The 13,418-nt window shown below is 45.5% G+C and overlaps 1 protein-coding gene across 1 annotated transcript; it reads left to right on the forward strand.

The window, feature by feature from the left end:
- The first annotated feature begins 1,295 nt into the window (after positions 1 to 1,295).
- ZCCHC9 (zinc finger CCHC-type containing 9) lies at positions 1,296 to 13,011 on the forward strand. The gene is made up of 5 exons (XM_069751082.1): positions 1,296 to 1,609; positions 2,094 to 2,244; positions 2,625 to 2,717; positions 7,185 to 7,253; positions 10,492 to 13,011. The coding sequence occupies exons 1-5, from the start codon at positions 1,358 to 1,360 to the stop codon at positions 10,605 to 10,607; spliced, it is 681 nt and encodes a 226-aa protein (XP_069607183.1). The 5' UTR covers positions 1,296 to 1,357; the 3' UTR covers positions 10,608 to 13,011.
- Positions 13,012 to 13,418: the final 407 nt, after the last annotated feature.

Genomic DNA, 13,418 nt, shown 5'->3' on the forward strand with positions numbered 1-13,418 from the left:
CGAGGGAGCTGGGTGAGTATTTTCAGAACAGCGGGGGGGCGCACAGGTTCGGGCACATAGATCTTTATTTTAAACACTATTATTCATATCTTCTCTGCAGCAAACGCTGCTGCAGGGAAGATATGAATCGCGGCTTCAGCACCAGTGGGGGGGACAGCGCTTAATGTAGCGCTGTCTCCTGCACGGCACACGGACTGCACACGGACAACGTCCTTGTGCGGTACGTGTTTTACACAGACCCATTGACTTTAATGGGTCCGTGTAATACGTGCGCTCCCACGAACACTGACATGTCTCCGTGTTTGGCACACGGAGACACGGTCCGCAAAAAATCAATGACATCTGCACAGATGCATTGATTTTTATGTGTCTACGTGTGTCAGTGTCTCCGGTACGTGAGGAAACTGTCACCTCACGTACCTGAGACACTGACGTGTGAAACTGGCCTAATAAAGTGTAGGTTGGACAAATGTGAAAGAGGAAGTTGGACAAAAAAATGACATCACAAACCTTTTTTTTTGTTCAATAATAGACCTTTATTTAGCTTTCAAAAACGCATAAAAAATACGCAAAAAACGCACCTGCGTTTTCTGCCAAGAGCTGTGGATTTAGTGCAGAAAAGTCCGCAGGCTAATCTGTAACGTGTGCACATACCCTGAAAAAAGTTATTTAAAAAAAAATAAAACATTGATACTCTAAAAAAAAAATTGTTGAAAACGTTTTTTAGGCTACGTTCACACTAGCGTTATGCTAGTGTGCGTCGGGTTAGCGTCGGGCGACGCAGCGGCGACGCACGCGTCATGCGCCCCTATACTTAACATGGGGGACGCATGCGTTTTTGTTTGTTGTGTTGTGCGACGCATGCGTCTTTTTTGCCGCAAGCGTCGGACCAAGAAAACGCAACAAGTTGCATTTTTCTTGCGTCCGAATTTCGGCAAAAAACGACGCATGCGTCGCAAAACGCAGCGTTTTTGCGTGCGTTTTGCCGCGTTTTTGCGTGCGTTGTGCGTTCCTTCGCCGACGCAGCGGCGCACAACGCTAGTGTGAACGTAGCCTTACTGATACTTTCCTCCTAAGTTTCCTTGGGTTTTAGGAGATAACCATGTTATTCTGCTTGTATCTTGCACATGCGCCGTTCTGTGACGCACGCAGCATGGTCTCCGGTAGAACTATGATAACATGGGATGGGAGCAGTGTCCAGCCTCTGACCAATGTTTGTTTAAATTTGTATCTTCTCTGTCCAGTAACAAAGATGGCCGCCGGCTAACTAAAGTCCCCAGAACTTCCGGGTCACTAGTGACGTAATATCCGGAGTATTTCCCATGTGCTTTTTTTTCTGTAGTCTGTCCGCGGCGTGATGACTCGCTGGGCTCGTCCGGGGCAGAGTAATAATACAGCGGCCCGGAACCGCAAAGTGTGTGCGGCCACTCCATGGGAAGAGCTCGGGAAGCCGCCGGGAGCCGGCCCCGCCAAGAGGAAGAAGAAGAAAGCGGCCTACGTGGATGAAGATGTGAATGGCTTCAGGGCCGCGCAGGAGGAGCAGCTGAGGAAGGTGCAGCGCAGCGAGGGCCGGAGGCAGAGGAGGCAGCAGAGCAAAAAGGACAAGATGGTGAGAAGCGCCCGGCTGCGGCCTCACACATCCGGGTATCAGAGTGCGGCCTGTGTGCACGGCGCGGCCCGGGGCCTCCACACATCCGGGTATCGTAATCGGAGTGCGGCCTGTATGCAAACCCCGGGCCTCCACACATCCGGGGATCGTGGTCGGAGTGCGGCCTGTGTGCACAGAGCGGCCCGGGGCCTCCACACCTGAGCTGTAGCGCACGGACCCCTGCTCGTGTACATACACCTCCCCCCGGGAGAGATGACGTCCCGACCACCAGTCACCTGGCCGCTGATTGGCTGCGGGCAGGTTGCTGGTGTCCACGGTGTCATCTCTTCTGGTCCTTTGGAGAAAGTCATGGTGGCGGTGCTGGAGTGCCGGGTGGATTGGGGACAGCTCTGAGCTGCCTGCCAACCCCTTTAGCTCCAGCTCCCGGGTGGTGAGGAGACGGCGGGCGCGTTACTGAGGATATTCTGCCTTCTATGTCTTACAGGTCTGCTTTCACTGTCGGAAGGCTGGGCACGGCATGGCTGATTGCTCAGAAGCCCTGAGATGCCAGGACACGGGCACCGGGATCTGTTTTCGCTGTGGATCCACAGAGCATGAAGTCAATAAATGCAGAGCCAAAGTGGATCCAGCACTTGGTACATGTGAGAACCTCCCAGACCTGTAGTTTGTGAATCCCCTAATGCTGTAGGTAGTGGTGAGTGCGGGCACTGATCTGCCGCCAGCTGTCTCCCCCATAGGGTACGTGGCGTGGTACTCCATGCAATGATTGCTGCCCTGATGGAATATAGAACTGCTGACGTGGACGCAGCCTTAGATATAGGCCAGAGAAACGGTGTTTTATGTAAAGAATGGATGGGCCCTGTCTAACGGAAGGGACCCCCACCCATCTTTCCTCTGACAGCCATATGCCCTAATGGGTAAATCTGTATAGGATGGTTGGAATTGCAGGACGTTGAGCGTTAGTAATATTTTAACAAGTTAGTGAAAATAAAAATGTTCTCGTTTTATGTTTCAGGAGAATTTCCATTTGCTAAATGTTTCATATGTGGAGAGATGGGACACTTGGCGAGGTCGTGCCCAGACAATCCCAAAGGCCTCTATGCGGAAGGTAGGATCTTGTGGTTTTGTATACATATTTTTTTGTTTGCATCTGAATGCTATATGAAATAGTTGGGAGTGAGACCACAAGTATGTGATTTGCGGTCACGTGCCGACTAGACGTGCGCGGCCTCGTTCCATACAAGTGAATTGAGTAAAGCCAGACACGTTATGTGGCTCAAAGTGCGGAAATTACGGTCAAATGATCGCCTGCTCCCGGTACCTGCAACGGAGAATCTTACAGCCAACTGTGAAGTAGTAATGAGCGAATATACTCGTTACTCGAGATTTCTCCAGCACGCTCGGGGTCCGCTGAGTATTTTTTAGTGCTCAGAGATTTTGTTTTTCTCGTCGCAGCTGAATGATTTACAGCTGTTAGCCAGCATAAGTACATGTGGGGGTTGCCTGGTTGCTAGGGAATCTCCACATGTACTGATGCTAGCTTACAGATGTAAATCATTCAGCTGCGGCCAGAAAAACTAAATCTCCGAGCACTAAAAAATACTCAGCGGACCCCGAGCGTGCTGGAGAAATCTCGAGTAACGAGTATATTCACTCATCACTACTGTGAAGAATCACAAATCTGCAGTCGCATAGAGCAACTGCAGATTTTAAAGGGGATATCCAGGACTTAACAAAAAAATGCATCTAAGCACTTAAGGCCCCTTCACACTAAACGACGCTGCAGCGATCCAGACAACGATCCGGATCGCTGCAGCGTCGCTGTTTGGTCGCTGGAGAGCTGTCACACAGACCGCTCTCCAGCGACCAACGATGCCGGTAACCAGGGTAAACATCGGGTTACTAAGCGCAGGGCCACGCTTAGTAACCCGATGTTTACCCTGGTTACCATCCTAAAAGTTAAAAAAACAAACGCTTCATACTTACCTTCCGCTGTCTGTCCTCGGCGCTCTGCTTCTCTGCTCTGGCTGTGAGCACAGCGGCCGGAAAGCAGAGCGATGACGTCACCGCTCTGCTTTCCGGCCGCTGTGCTCACATTGTGTGCAGGAAAGCACAGCGCCGGAGGACAGACAGCGGTAGGTAAGTATGAAGCGTTTGTTTTTTTAACTTTTAGGATGGTATCCAGGGTAAACATCGGGTTACTAAGCGCGGCCATGCGCTTAGTAACCCGATGTTTACCCTGGTTACCAGCGAAGACATCGCTGAATTGGTGTCACACACGCCGATTCAGCGATGTCAGCGGGAGATCCAGCGACCAAAGAAAGGTCTGGCCCTCTAGCCCCGACCAACGACATCACAGCAGGATTCTGATCGCTGCTGCGTGTCAAACTAAACGATATCGCTAGCGAGGACGCTGCAACGTCACGGATCGCTAGCGATATCGTTTAGTGTGAAGGTACCTTAACAGGCATAACGCTGGTTTCCTCCTTTGTGATGCTTTTTCACGCCACTACTGCAGCTGACTTCAGTTGTTTCTTGTTTCTGGGTCTCCCCCTTTAAAAGCATGTGAAATGCTGCTTGGTGGGGCTGAGATCTGGTGGTTGACTCAGCCATTACTGAATATTCCACTTCTTTGCCTTAAACACCTGAGTTGCTTTCACAGTATGTTTTGGGTCATTGTCCATCTGTACTCACTTAGAATCTGTGCAGCAAGGCTATCGCCCTGTACACTTCAGAACTCATCTAGCTGCTTCTGTCTTCAGTCACATCATCAATAAATACTAGTGACCTAATGCCATTGGAAGCCATGCATGGCGGCATCACACTGCCTCCACCATGGTATACAGAGGACGTTGTGGCCTTTGGATCATGAGTTATTCCAAGCCTTCTCCATACTTTTTTCTTCCCATTATTCTGGTACAGGTTGATCTCGGATTCATCTGTCCAAAGACTGCTTTTCCAGAGCTGGAATGGCTTCTTTAGATGTTTTTTTTTTTTTTCTAATCTGGCCCTTGTACTTTTAGGGTATGTGCACACGTAGGAAAAGAGGTGCCGAATTTTCTGCACAAAATCCGCATCTCCTGGCAGAATCCGCAGCCGTGTTTTTTATGCGGATTTTGTGTGGAATTGATTCGGATTTTGTGTGGATTTTCAGCGGTTTTTGCCTCTGCTGAACATGGAGGAGTGCAGAAACACTGCAGATCCACAGAAAAGAAGTGACATGCACTTCTTTGAAATCCACAGCAATTCTGCACTGATTTTTCCGCACCATCTGCATTTTTTTTTTTTGCCATTGAATAACATTGTACTGTACATCACAGTGTGGATCTGCAGCGTTTCTGCGTGGAAAAATCTGCTGCGGATCCGCAGCAAATCCGCATCGTCTGCACATAGCCTTAGGGTACCGTCACACTATAACATTTCGATCGCTACGACGGTACGATTCGTGACGTTCCAGCGATATCGTTACGATATCGCTGTGTCTGACACGCAGCAGCGATCAGGGATCCTGCTGAGAATCGTACGTCGTAGCAGATCGTATGGAACTTTCTTTCATCGCTGGATCTCCCGCTGTCATCGCTAGATCGGTGTGTGTGACACCGATCTAGCGATGCGATCCAGCGATGCGTTCGCTTGTAACCAGGGTAAACATCGGGTAACTAAGCGCAGGACCGCGCTTAGTTACCCGATGTTTACCCTGGTTACAAGCGTTAAACTAAAAAAAAACAAACAGAACATACTTACATTCTGGTGTCCGTCAGGTCCCTTGCCGTCTCTGCTTCCCGCACTGTGACTGCCGGCCGTAAAGTGAAAGCAGAGCACAGCGGCTGTGCTTTCACTTTACGGCCGGCAGTCACTGAGTGCGGGAAGCAGACTGCAAGGGACCTGACGGACACCAGAATGTAAGTATGTGCTGTTTGTTTTTTTTTTAGTTTAACGCTTGTAACCAGGGTAAACATCGGGTAACTAAGCGCGGTCCTGCGCTTAGTTACCCGATGTTTACCCTGGTTACCCAGGGACCTCGGCATCGTTGGTCGCTGGAGAGCTGTCTGTGTGACAGCTCCCCAGCGACCACACTACGATTTACCTACGATCACGGCCAGGTCATATCGCTGGTCATGATCGTAGGTAAATCGTATAGTGTGACGGTACCCTTAGGCTGATTAATAGTTTGCACTTTGTGGTGAACCCTCTGTATCTGCTCTCATGAAGTCTTCTCTTTATGGTAGACTTAGATAATAAAATATCTACTTCCCAGAGAGTGTTCTTCACTTGAATGGATGCTCTGAAGGGGTTTTTCTTCACCATAGAAGGAATTCTGCGATCATCCACCACTGTTGTCTTCCAGGGACATTCAGGCCTTTGAGTTCCCAAGCTCACCAGTATGTTTCAGGTTTTTTTTTTGTTTGTGTTTTTTTAATAGAATGTGCCAGACTTTTTTAGCCACTCCTAAAATTTCGGCTATCTCTTGATTTTATTTTTTTTCAGCCTAATGATGGTTTATTTCACTTCCATTGAGAGTAGGAATGAGCAAACCCGTGAAAGTTCGTTGGGTTCAGCCAAACTTAAGTCCGAAGTTCGATTTGTGTTCTAGAACTTGTTCCGAACTTGAACCCCAACCCCATAAGTCAAAGGGGTCCTGAATTTTGGTGCTGTAAAATGGTCGTAGCAAGGGCTACGGGGCTGGAAATGGGCGTGGAAGCAGGACAATTGCCCTTCGATGGGGAAATTACTTAATTTTATTTTCTTTTTATTCTAAGTTATTTTAAAAATCCTGAACCAGGGGTGGAGGTACATATGGAGTAGTGGAGCAGTGCTCTGTGTGTGGTTTACTGTACTAATAAATAAATTAAAAAAGCGACGTGGGGTCCCTCTATTTTTAATAACCAGTTAAGGTAAAGCAGACAGCTGTGAGATGGTCTTATGCTGGGAAGGGGCCAACATTCGTGGATGTTCCCATCCTATTAATATCAGCCGCCATGATATGACTTGGGGTCCCCACTATTTTTAATAACCTGCAAATGCCACACTTGACATCTGGGGCAATAGCTCATGCAGCCGATTAAAGACCTTTTGACATAAATGTCAAATTACTTTTGGTCTCTTTTTTAAAAAAGAGGCAGCTCCATATTAAATGGAACCTGTCACCAGAAAAGAAAACGCTATTAACGTGCAGGTTAATACCGTTACTAAACTGCTCGGTGCCTGCACTTAGCCGAATGCTGCAGGGAGAAAATTAACCTTATTTTACCCAGCAGCATTCAGTTTCAGTTGTGGGTTTAGTCACCGCTCTGTTCAGGAAGGAGCGGCTGTAACCTCGCCCCTGGCTGGCACTGCATTGGGGCCTGCTGTCAAGTCAGTGCTGGGAGATCCTGGAAACACTTGTAATTTTAAGACTTTAATATCAACCGGTAGCTGGCGACTCCTCTTGGCCAACCGGTAGCTGGCGGCTCCTCTTGGGCAACCGGTAGCTGGCGGTTCCTCTTGTAAGTTTTACATCTGACAGTTTGAATCTTTGCACCTCTCAATCAGAAATTCACAACCGTTATATAAAACTTTGTGTCTTCCCTTTCAGGTGGAGGCTGTCGGATTTGTGGTTCTGTAGAGCATTTTCAAAGGGACTGTCCAGAGCATCAAACCTCAGGTGAGATAACAGATAACAACCAGCTAACTGAAAATTTACTTTCTTTATAGTTTAATTGGGGGAAACCGGTAACCATGTGTGTACTGAAAATTTACTATAGTCTAAGTACCAACCTTTTTTATTGCTTTGCACCACAAATTTCAGTGACAATGCACCAAAATTTTAGTGTTAAATACTGGTCCTAACAAAGCCAAGCAGAAAATAGTATGTGTCTGACACGTAACGAGGTACCAAATCTATAACCCGGCATGCATGAGCTGTGACATGTGTTGGACACCTGTCTGGTGACTTGTACTAAATGTGTCGCCTCACATGTGACACTCCAATTCATGCAGTGCCATGGGCAGAATGATATATATGGGAATATTTCTTTAATGGTGTAAACAGGAGATTAAGTATAACTTGGTTCTAACAAGATCTTCTACCAGAGAGGAAAAGGAACTTTTCTAATAAAAATATTTAGCCTTTTATATACCGTATTTTTCGGACTATAAGACGCATCGGACTATAAGGCGCACCCAGGTTTTAGAGGTGGAAAATAGGGAAAAAAAATATTTGAAGCAAAAAAAATGTGGTAAAATATTTAATAACATAAATAACATACTATTATATGTGGTGTTATTATATATAATAGTATGTTATTATGTTGGAAGCTGCGGGACCAGTGTGGTGTCTGTACAGTACTATATGAAGATGCTGGAGGGTGAGTATAAGAATGGGGGCTTATATTGAAAGCACCACTCCAGCACTGCAAAATAACACTGGAGTGCTGCTTTAAAATCCCATGGGAGAACTATAACTCCCAGCATGTCCTGCAGATCCTATGACATGCTGGGAGTTATAGTTCACCAAAGGAGTGGCAGAGTGCTTTATTGTGTTTTGTAAAGACTCGCCTCTTAAATGTGGCAGCCAGCCACACTGTGGTGAGGTAAAAGCATCCCATGACTGCACACAGAGCCTTCCCTCGTTTCCTTTCCACAGCACAGGTTATGAGGAAGCTGCAGATTCTAGTGGAGAGCCTGAAGGACCTGTGATGATGTCAAGAAGAGGGAGGGCTCTGAGCTGCCATGTGATGCTCCAGCCCACCCACTCCTGACATCAAACAGGTCCTGTTTGTGCACAGCACTCAGCATCCAGGCATGGCAGGCAGGTATGCAGCGATCTCCTCTCTCCTCTGGCCCCTGCTGCTGCCTCCTCTCCCCCGGACACACAGACCTCCCCAGCTGCTGCAGGAATCAGCGCTGGAGAAGCCATGTGTGTCCCTACTTAAGTGCAGTATTCATTTGCTGCTCCGGGCTCACAGCTCAGCTGATAGGTGGGCGGGGAGCCGCTAATGAATATTCACTGCACTTAATCATCGGGACCACATGGTTTCCCCAGTGGTGATTCTGGGCAGTGGGGACATCCTGAAGTGGGATAACAGTGTGATCCCACTCACTGCTGCCCCCCTCCCCACATGCTACATCCGTACCATAAGACGCACCCACACTTTCCTCCCAAATTTGGAAGAAAAAAAGTGCACCTTATGGTCGGAAAAATACGGTAATTTCGGGAGTATCTTTTATTCCTTTCTGATATGGGACACATTGCATTGTCTGTTCCACATGTATGGAGCAGGCTCAGGGGCTGAGCACACACCATACCAGGCAGATGCCTGTACCGCAATCCGATCACTGTAGTTTAACCACTTAAATGCCATTGTCAGTCTCTGGATGTGGTTTAGTCTGACGAAGAGGTATGAGAACTTTGAAACGCGTTGACATTTAAAAATGCTGTTCACCAATATTGACTCCTGGATACTTCCACCTATTACGTAGTGAAAAAATCCTGCCCCAAGAAGTTGCACTGCAGCAAACTTTATTCCAAAATCTTCATATAAAAACATAGACAACCGACAATAGGAAAAATGGCAAAATAGCAGAGGTCCCAGACACCAGTTTACGCGTTTCAGGGCCAAATATGCCCCTTAGTCATAACCTAGTGTTATTCCAGTGAGTCGGGGTTTTATATTGACCAAGGATTAAAAAAAAAAAAAAAACCCGCCCCTATCACATGGTTCAAATTTTTACACACCCACAAGCATTAAAAGCCTTTTACCAGTACAAAAATACAAACGTAAAACCAATGAATATAATGCTGTCATTAGATACAGTCAAAAGGTCAGTGAACAGTATTAATAGGATATTATATCTGTTCGCTTGTTTTAAACCGGTGGGATGGGCGGTCTCAATCATCAGGATCTAATGGGTTTCTCGGCTAAGAAGTTTTTGTCGCCAAGCTCCGCACCTTCTGGGTTTACTGACCCTTTCCATTCCGAAAAACTGGAAACCGCTCAAATCACCACTGTGCACTTGATAACAATGTTTGGATACATTAGAGGGATTAGGTGCATCTCTGTTCACTGAATCCATTAAGGTGTTCACTGATGCGCTGCCGGGGTTTGTGTTGTGCAGCCAGTATAGGAGAGATCACAAATACTGCAGGTAGCCATGTATATGACACATGTACTACTGCAATTCATAGTCACCAATAACCATTGTTTCAGACCTCACTTTCTTAATAAATTGCTTGGTATTTACTGCATATTTGCATACTCCACATTTGCCACCCTCGCAGCTAAAGAAACCTTTAGTAGACAGCCAGGTCGTTTTAGCAGGACTATCCCTTACCATACTAGGGGTTAACAGATTAGAAAGGGTGGGAGCCCTCCTTGTGGAAAATAAGCACCCTTCCTGAAGAATACTATCCAAAGCAGGATCGCTTTTGAGCATTGGCAAGTATTTTTTGATAATCGTCTTTATCTGGTTGTATTCTTTTATATAGGTGGTAACAAATAAGGGTTTTTGGTTCTCCTGTTTTTTTTTCGGTCTTCTTTTATTGTAGTAGAAACATCACAATGTCATTTATATTGCGACTAAATTGTAAAAAAAAAAAAAAAAAAAGCTATTAGACAAAGCCAATTATTAACAACAAAAACACAATGTGATGGCATCCTTAGAAAAATGCTGGCTAAGGGGAATAAAGTACTGTAATAATATCTCCGCCCTGTCCATTAATCTTCGTTTTTGTGTCTTTGTGCATATATCGCCGCCCTCTATTAGTGTCAGATTTTGTACAGGCTCAGGCCGGGGTCACACACATCAGTATTAACACTGTATAACATGCCATTCTCCACCCATTAGACACCATTTAGAGCACTTGGTGTTCTCTGTACCTATTTTATTTTTTTATTTTTTAGCCCAAATGACAGTCAGCAGGTGGTCGAGTGGTATGAGCGCAGATCATGAAGATGTTCCCGTACAGACAAAAGTGAAGAAAGCATCAACTAAAGTGCCCAAAATTGTCACTTTCTGACACGGTCTTCATTATGAAAATATGGATCACGAGAACTGGAGACTGAAACCAAAGAGACCTGAAGGCTGTAAATATGGATAGATGTGACAGCAGTGATGTCCGTGGGCTTCCTCCAACACAGCAATATGTGACTGCCAGTATGTGTGTGATTAGGGTATGGAGTGTGTGCCCGGAGGGACGTGGTGTACAGGTCTGTGTACACCGCTGTATAATATGTAAGTGCTATGGAAGGAGCGCCGGCTTGCGGCATCTTGGTGACCGGCTACATACAAGTGACCAGTGGAGGGAATTCATGCGACAGCCAAACATTAAAAATCCACCACATACTTTATGGACGCATTTCCCATTAAAATGAAGGGCAAGGTTATTTATTACAAGTAGACTTAGGCTATGTTCACACACTGCCGATTTTATGCTGTGCTTTACATTACCAGCCAAAGATAAGAGATTTCAGAAATCTCATGCTCAGTTGTTTTTTTTTTTGTTCCACTCCCCCCGACTGAATTGGAACTGCTGCGTGTTTGTGAACTGCAAACGTGTCACGTCTTTGGGTCTGTCCACACGTTGCGGATTTGGCCCTGCGGATCCGCAGCAGTTTTCCATGCAATGTACAGTACTATGGAAAACCAAATCTGCAGTGCCCCATCTGCGGAAAATTCCGCACAGAAACACAGCGGTTTATTTTCCGCAGCATGTCAATTCTTTGTGCAGATTCCGCAGCGTTTTACACCTGTTCCATAATTGGAATCCGCAGGTGTAAAAACGAAGGTGAAATCCGCAGAAAATCAACAGTGAATCCGAAGGAAAAATGCAGGGCATTTTACCTGCGGACTCTGCAGAATCTGTGTGGAAAAATCCGCAATGGAATCCGCAATGTGTGCACATACCCAAAAAAAACACAGCAAAACCTGCTTTTTGTAAGTACGGTATCTTCTTTACTGACGAGCAGGTTTTGAATGGAAAAGAGATTCAGCAAAGACACAACGTGTGAACGTAGCCTTGAGATATGTGCAAACAAAGGGCCTGATTGATCTAAGCTTTTACACCGGTATTCTGGCGTAAGTCTTTGAAAAGCCACATAATATTTGTGCAACTTGAGGCTGCGTGAAAATTTTGCAGCATTTGGTGTTCTCTGCCAGTTTAATCTAACTATGACAAAGTGGGGAGGAAGAGATTATGGCGACCACCACTTGTCAAATTCATGACCAGCGATGGCGCTCGCTACATCACAAATCTTACTCCAGCAGGGATTGGAGTAGGATTTCTAGCGAGACAGACAGAGGTGTATGCTACTTGTCTGACACTCCTGATTCATGAATCAAGATGTATAAGAAGAGAGGAACGCTTCTACAGGGACCCGTAGAAGCGCTCGTAAGCGTGAAACGGCCGTCGTCCTCCACTCCCCTCCCTGCTAAGTTTGTCCATGCTGTAATAAAGGATTGGATTTTAGCTGCCCGGTGAGTGCGTTCCTCTCTTCTTATACATTTGGATATTTTTCGTTTTGTTTTCCTTGGATACTGCACCACTGGAGCTGCCGTGTGGGACTCTCAGCATTATTCGATTGCTATGCTAGGTGGTTAGTTTGGCTGCAGCTGTGCGGAGGTGATCTTTTTTCTTTTTTTCTGGATTCATGAATCAAGATCGGCGGGAATATTCACTTTCATAGTTTCTGAAGAAACATTTAGAGCAGTTCCACAGCAAAAAGAGCGTTGGAAAAATGGCTAAAAATGATTTTAAGGACGGCTGCTATTTATTTCTACTGTAAATAATGTAAAACAACTTTGTTCATATGTTCAGTCTTTCGAGTATTTTTTTTTTTTTTTTGTCAGGTTTCGAAAAAATTCCTGTGTGGAAAAAAATCTAATTGCATGTCACTTTTCTGTACCAGAACCTTATGGAATCCTCTCCAAACTAGGCACTGTCCAATCAAATGGCTTAAATAAAACATTTTTTTTAGGGAATTTTTTTTTTCAACTACTTCAGGAAAGGAAAAACTTCACAAACTCAAGTGGAAGAGGGGTCATGAAGCGAGTTCAGCTAGTTTTGCTTAAAAAAAAAAAAAAAAACCTGAGTAACTGCAGTGTAAACCTGTAATGTTGATGTATATACTTTTACAAATGGCAGTAAAAACAACTTGGAAACATTTTACATCAAGTGAAAGTGTTTTTTTTTTTTCTTGTGATAATTTTAAAATGTAAAATAACTATCCCTCTGTTACTTGACCTGATTTTGCCTCACGTTGGTGTCTTCCTAAGGCTTTATTCATAACCATATTTTCCATCTGAGTGCCATCCATGGGGAAAAAAAAACTCATCACATGAACAGCACTAGGAAAACTTAATTTGGGCTGTTCAAGAGACCATTTCTTACTACAGTCCACATGTCTGCGTGAAAAAATAAGAAATGACATTACATGCTATTCTTCTGTTTTTTTGGATGAGGCTCACCTATTTGTCTATGCGTGCTCAAAAAATAAAATCTGATCTCGTATAGATCATTCGTTTAGCATCTTATTTTTACTGATTACTTTGCAATTCTGATAGGGCTTGGCCACTACTTTGACAACCCCCCTTCTCAGTTACTATATACCCCTAAGTAAAATAAAAACAAACTACTCCCTGATGGTGACGGGGCTTGCTTGACATTGCCTGCAGCCAATCAGTGGCCATTACTGGCCTGCTTTAGGCTATGTGCACACGCTGCTGATTTTGCTGCGGATCCGCAGAGTTTCCGCAGCTGCGGATCCACAGCGGTTTCCCATGCTTTTACAGTACAATGTAAACCTATGGGAAACCAAAAATGCTGTGCACA

The sequence above is a fragment of the Ranitomeya imitator genome, chromosome 1 (assembly GCF_032444005.1).
Source record: "Ranitomeya imitator isolate aRanImi1 chromosome 1, aRanImi1.pri, whole genome shotgun sequence".
In the NCBI taxonomy this organism is placed as follows: Eukaryota; Metazoa; Chordata; class Amphibia; order Anura; family Dendrobatidae; genus Ranitomeya; species Ranitomeya imitator.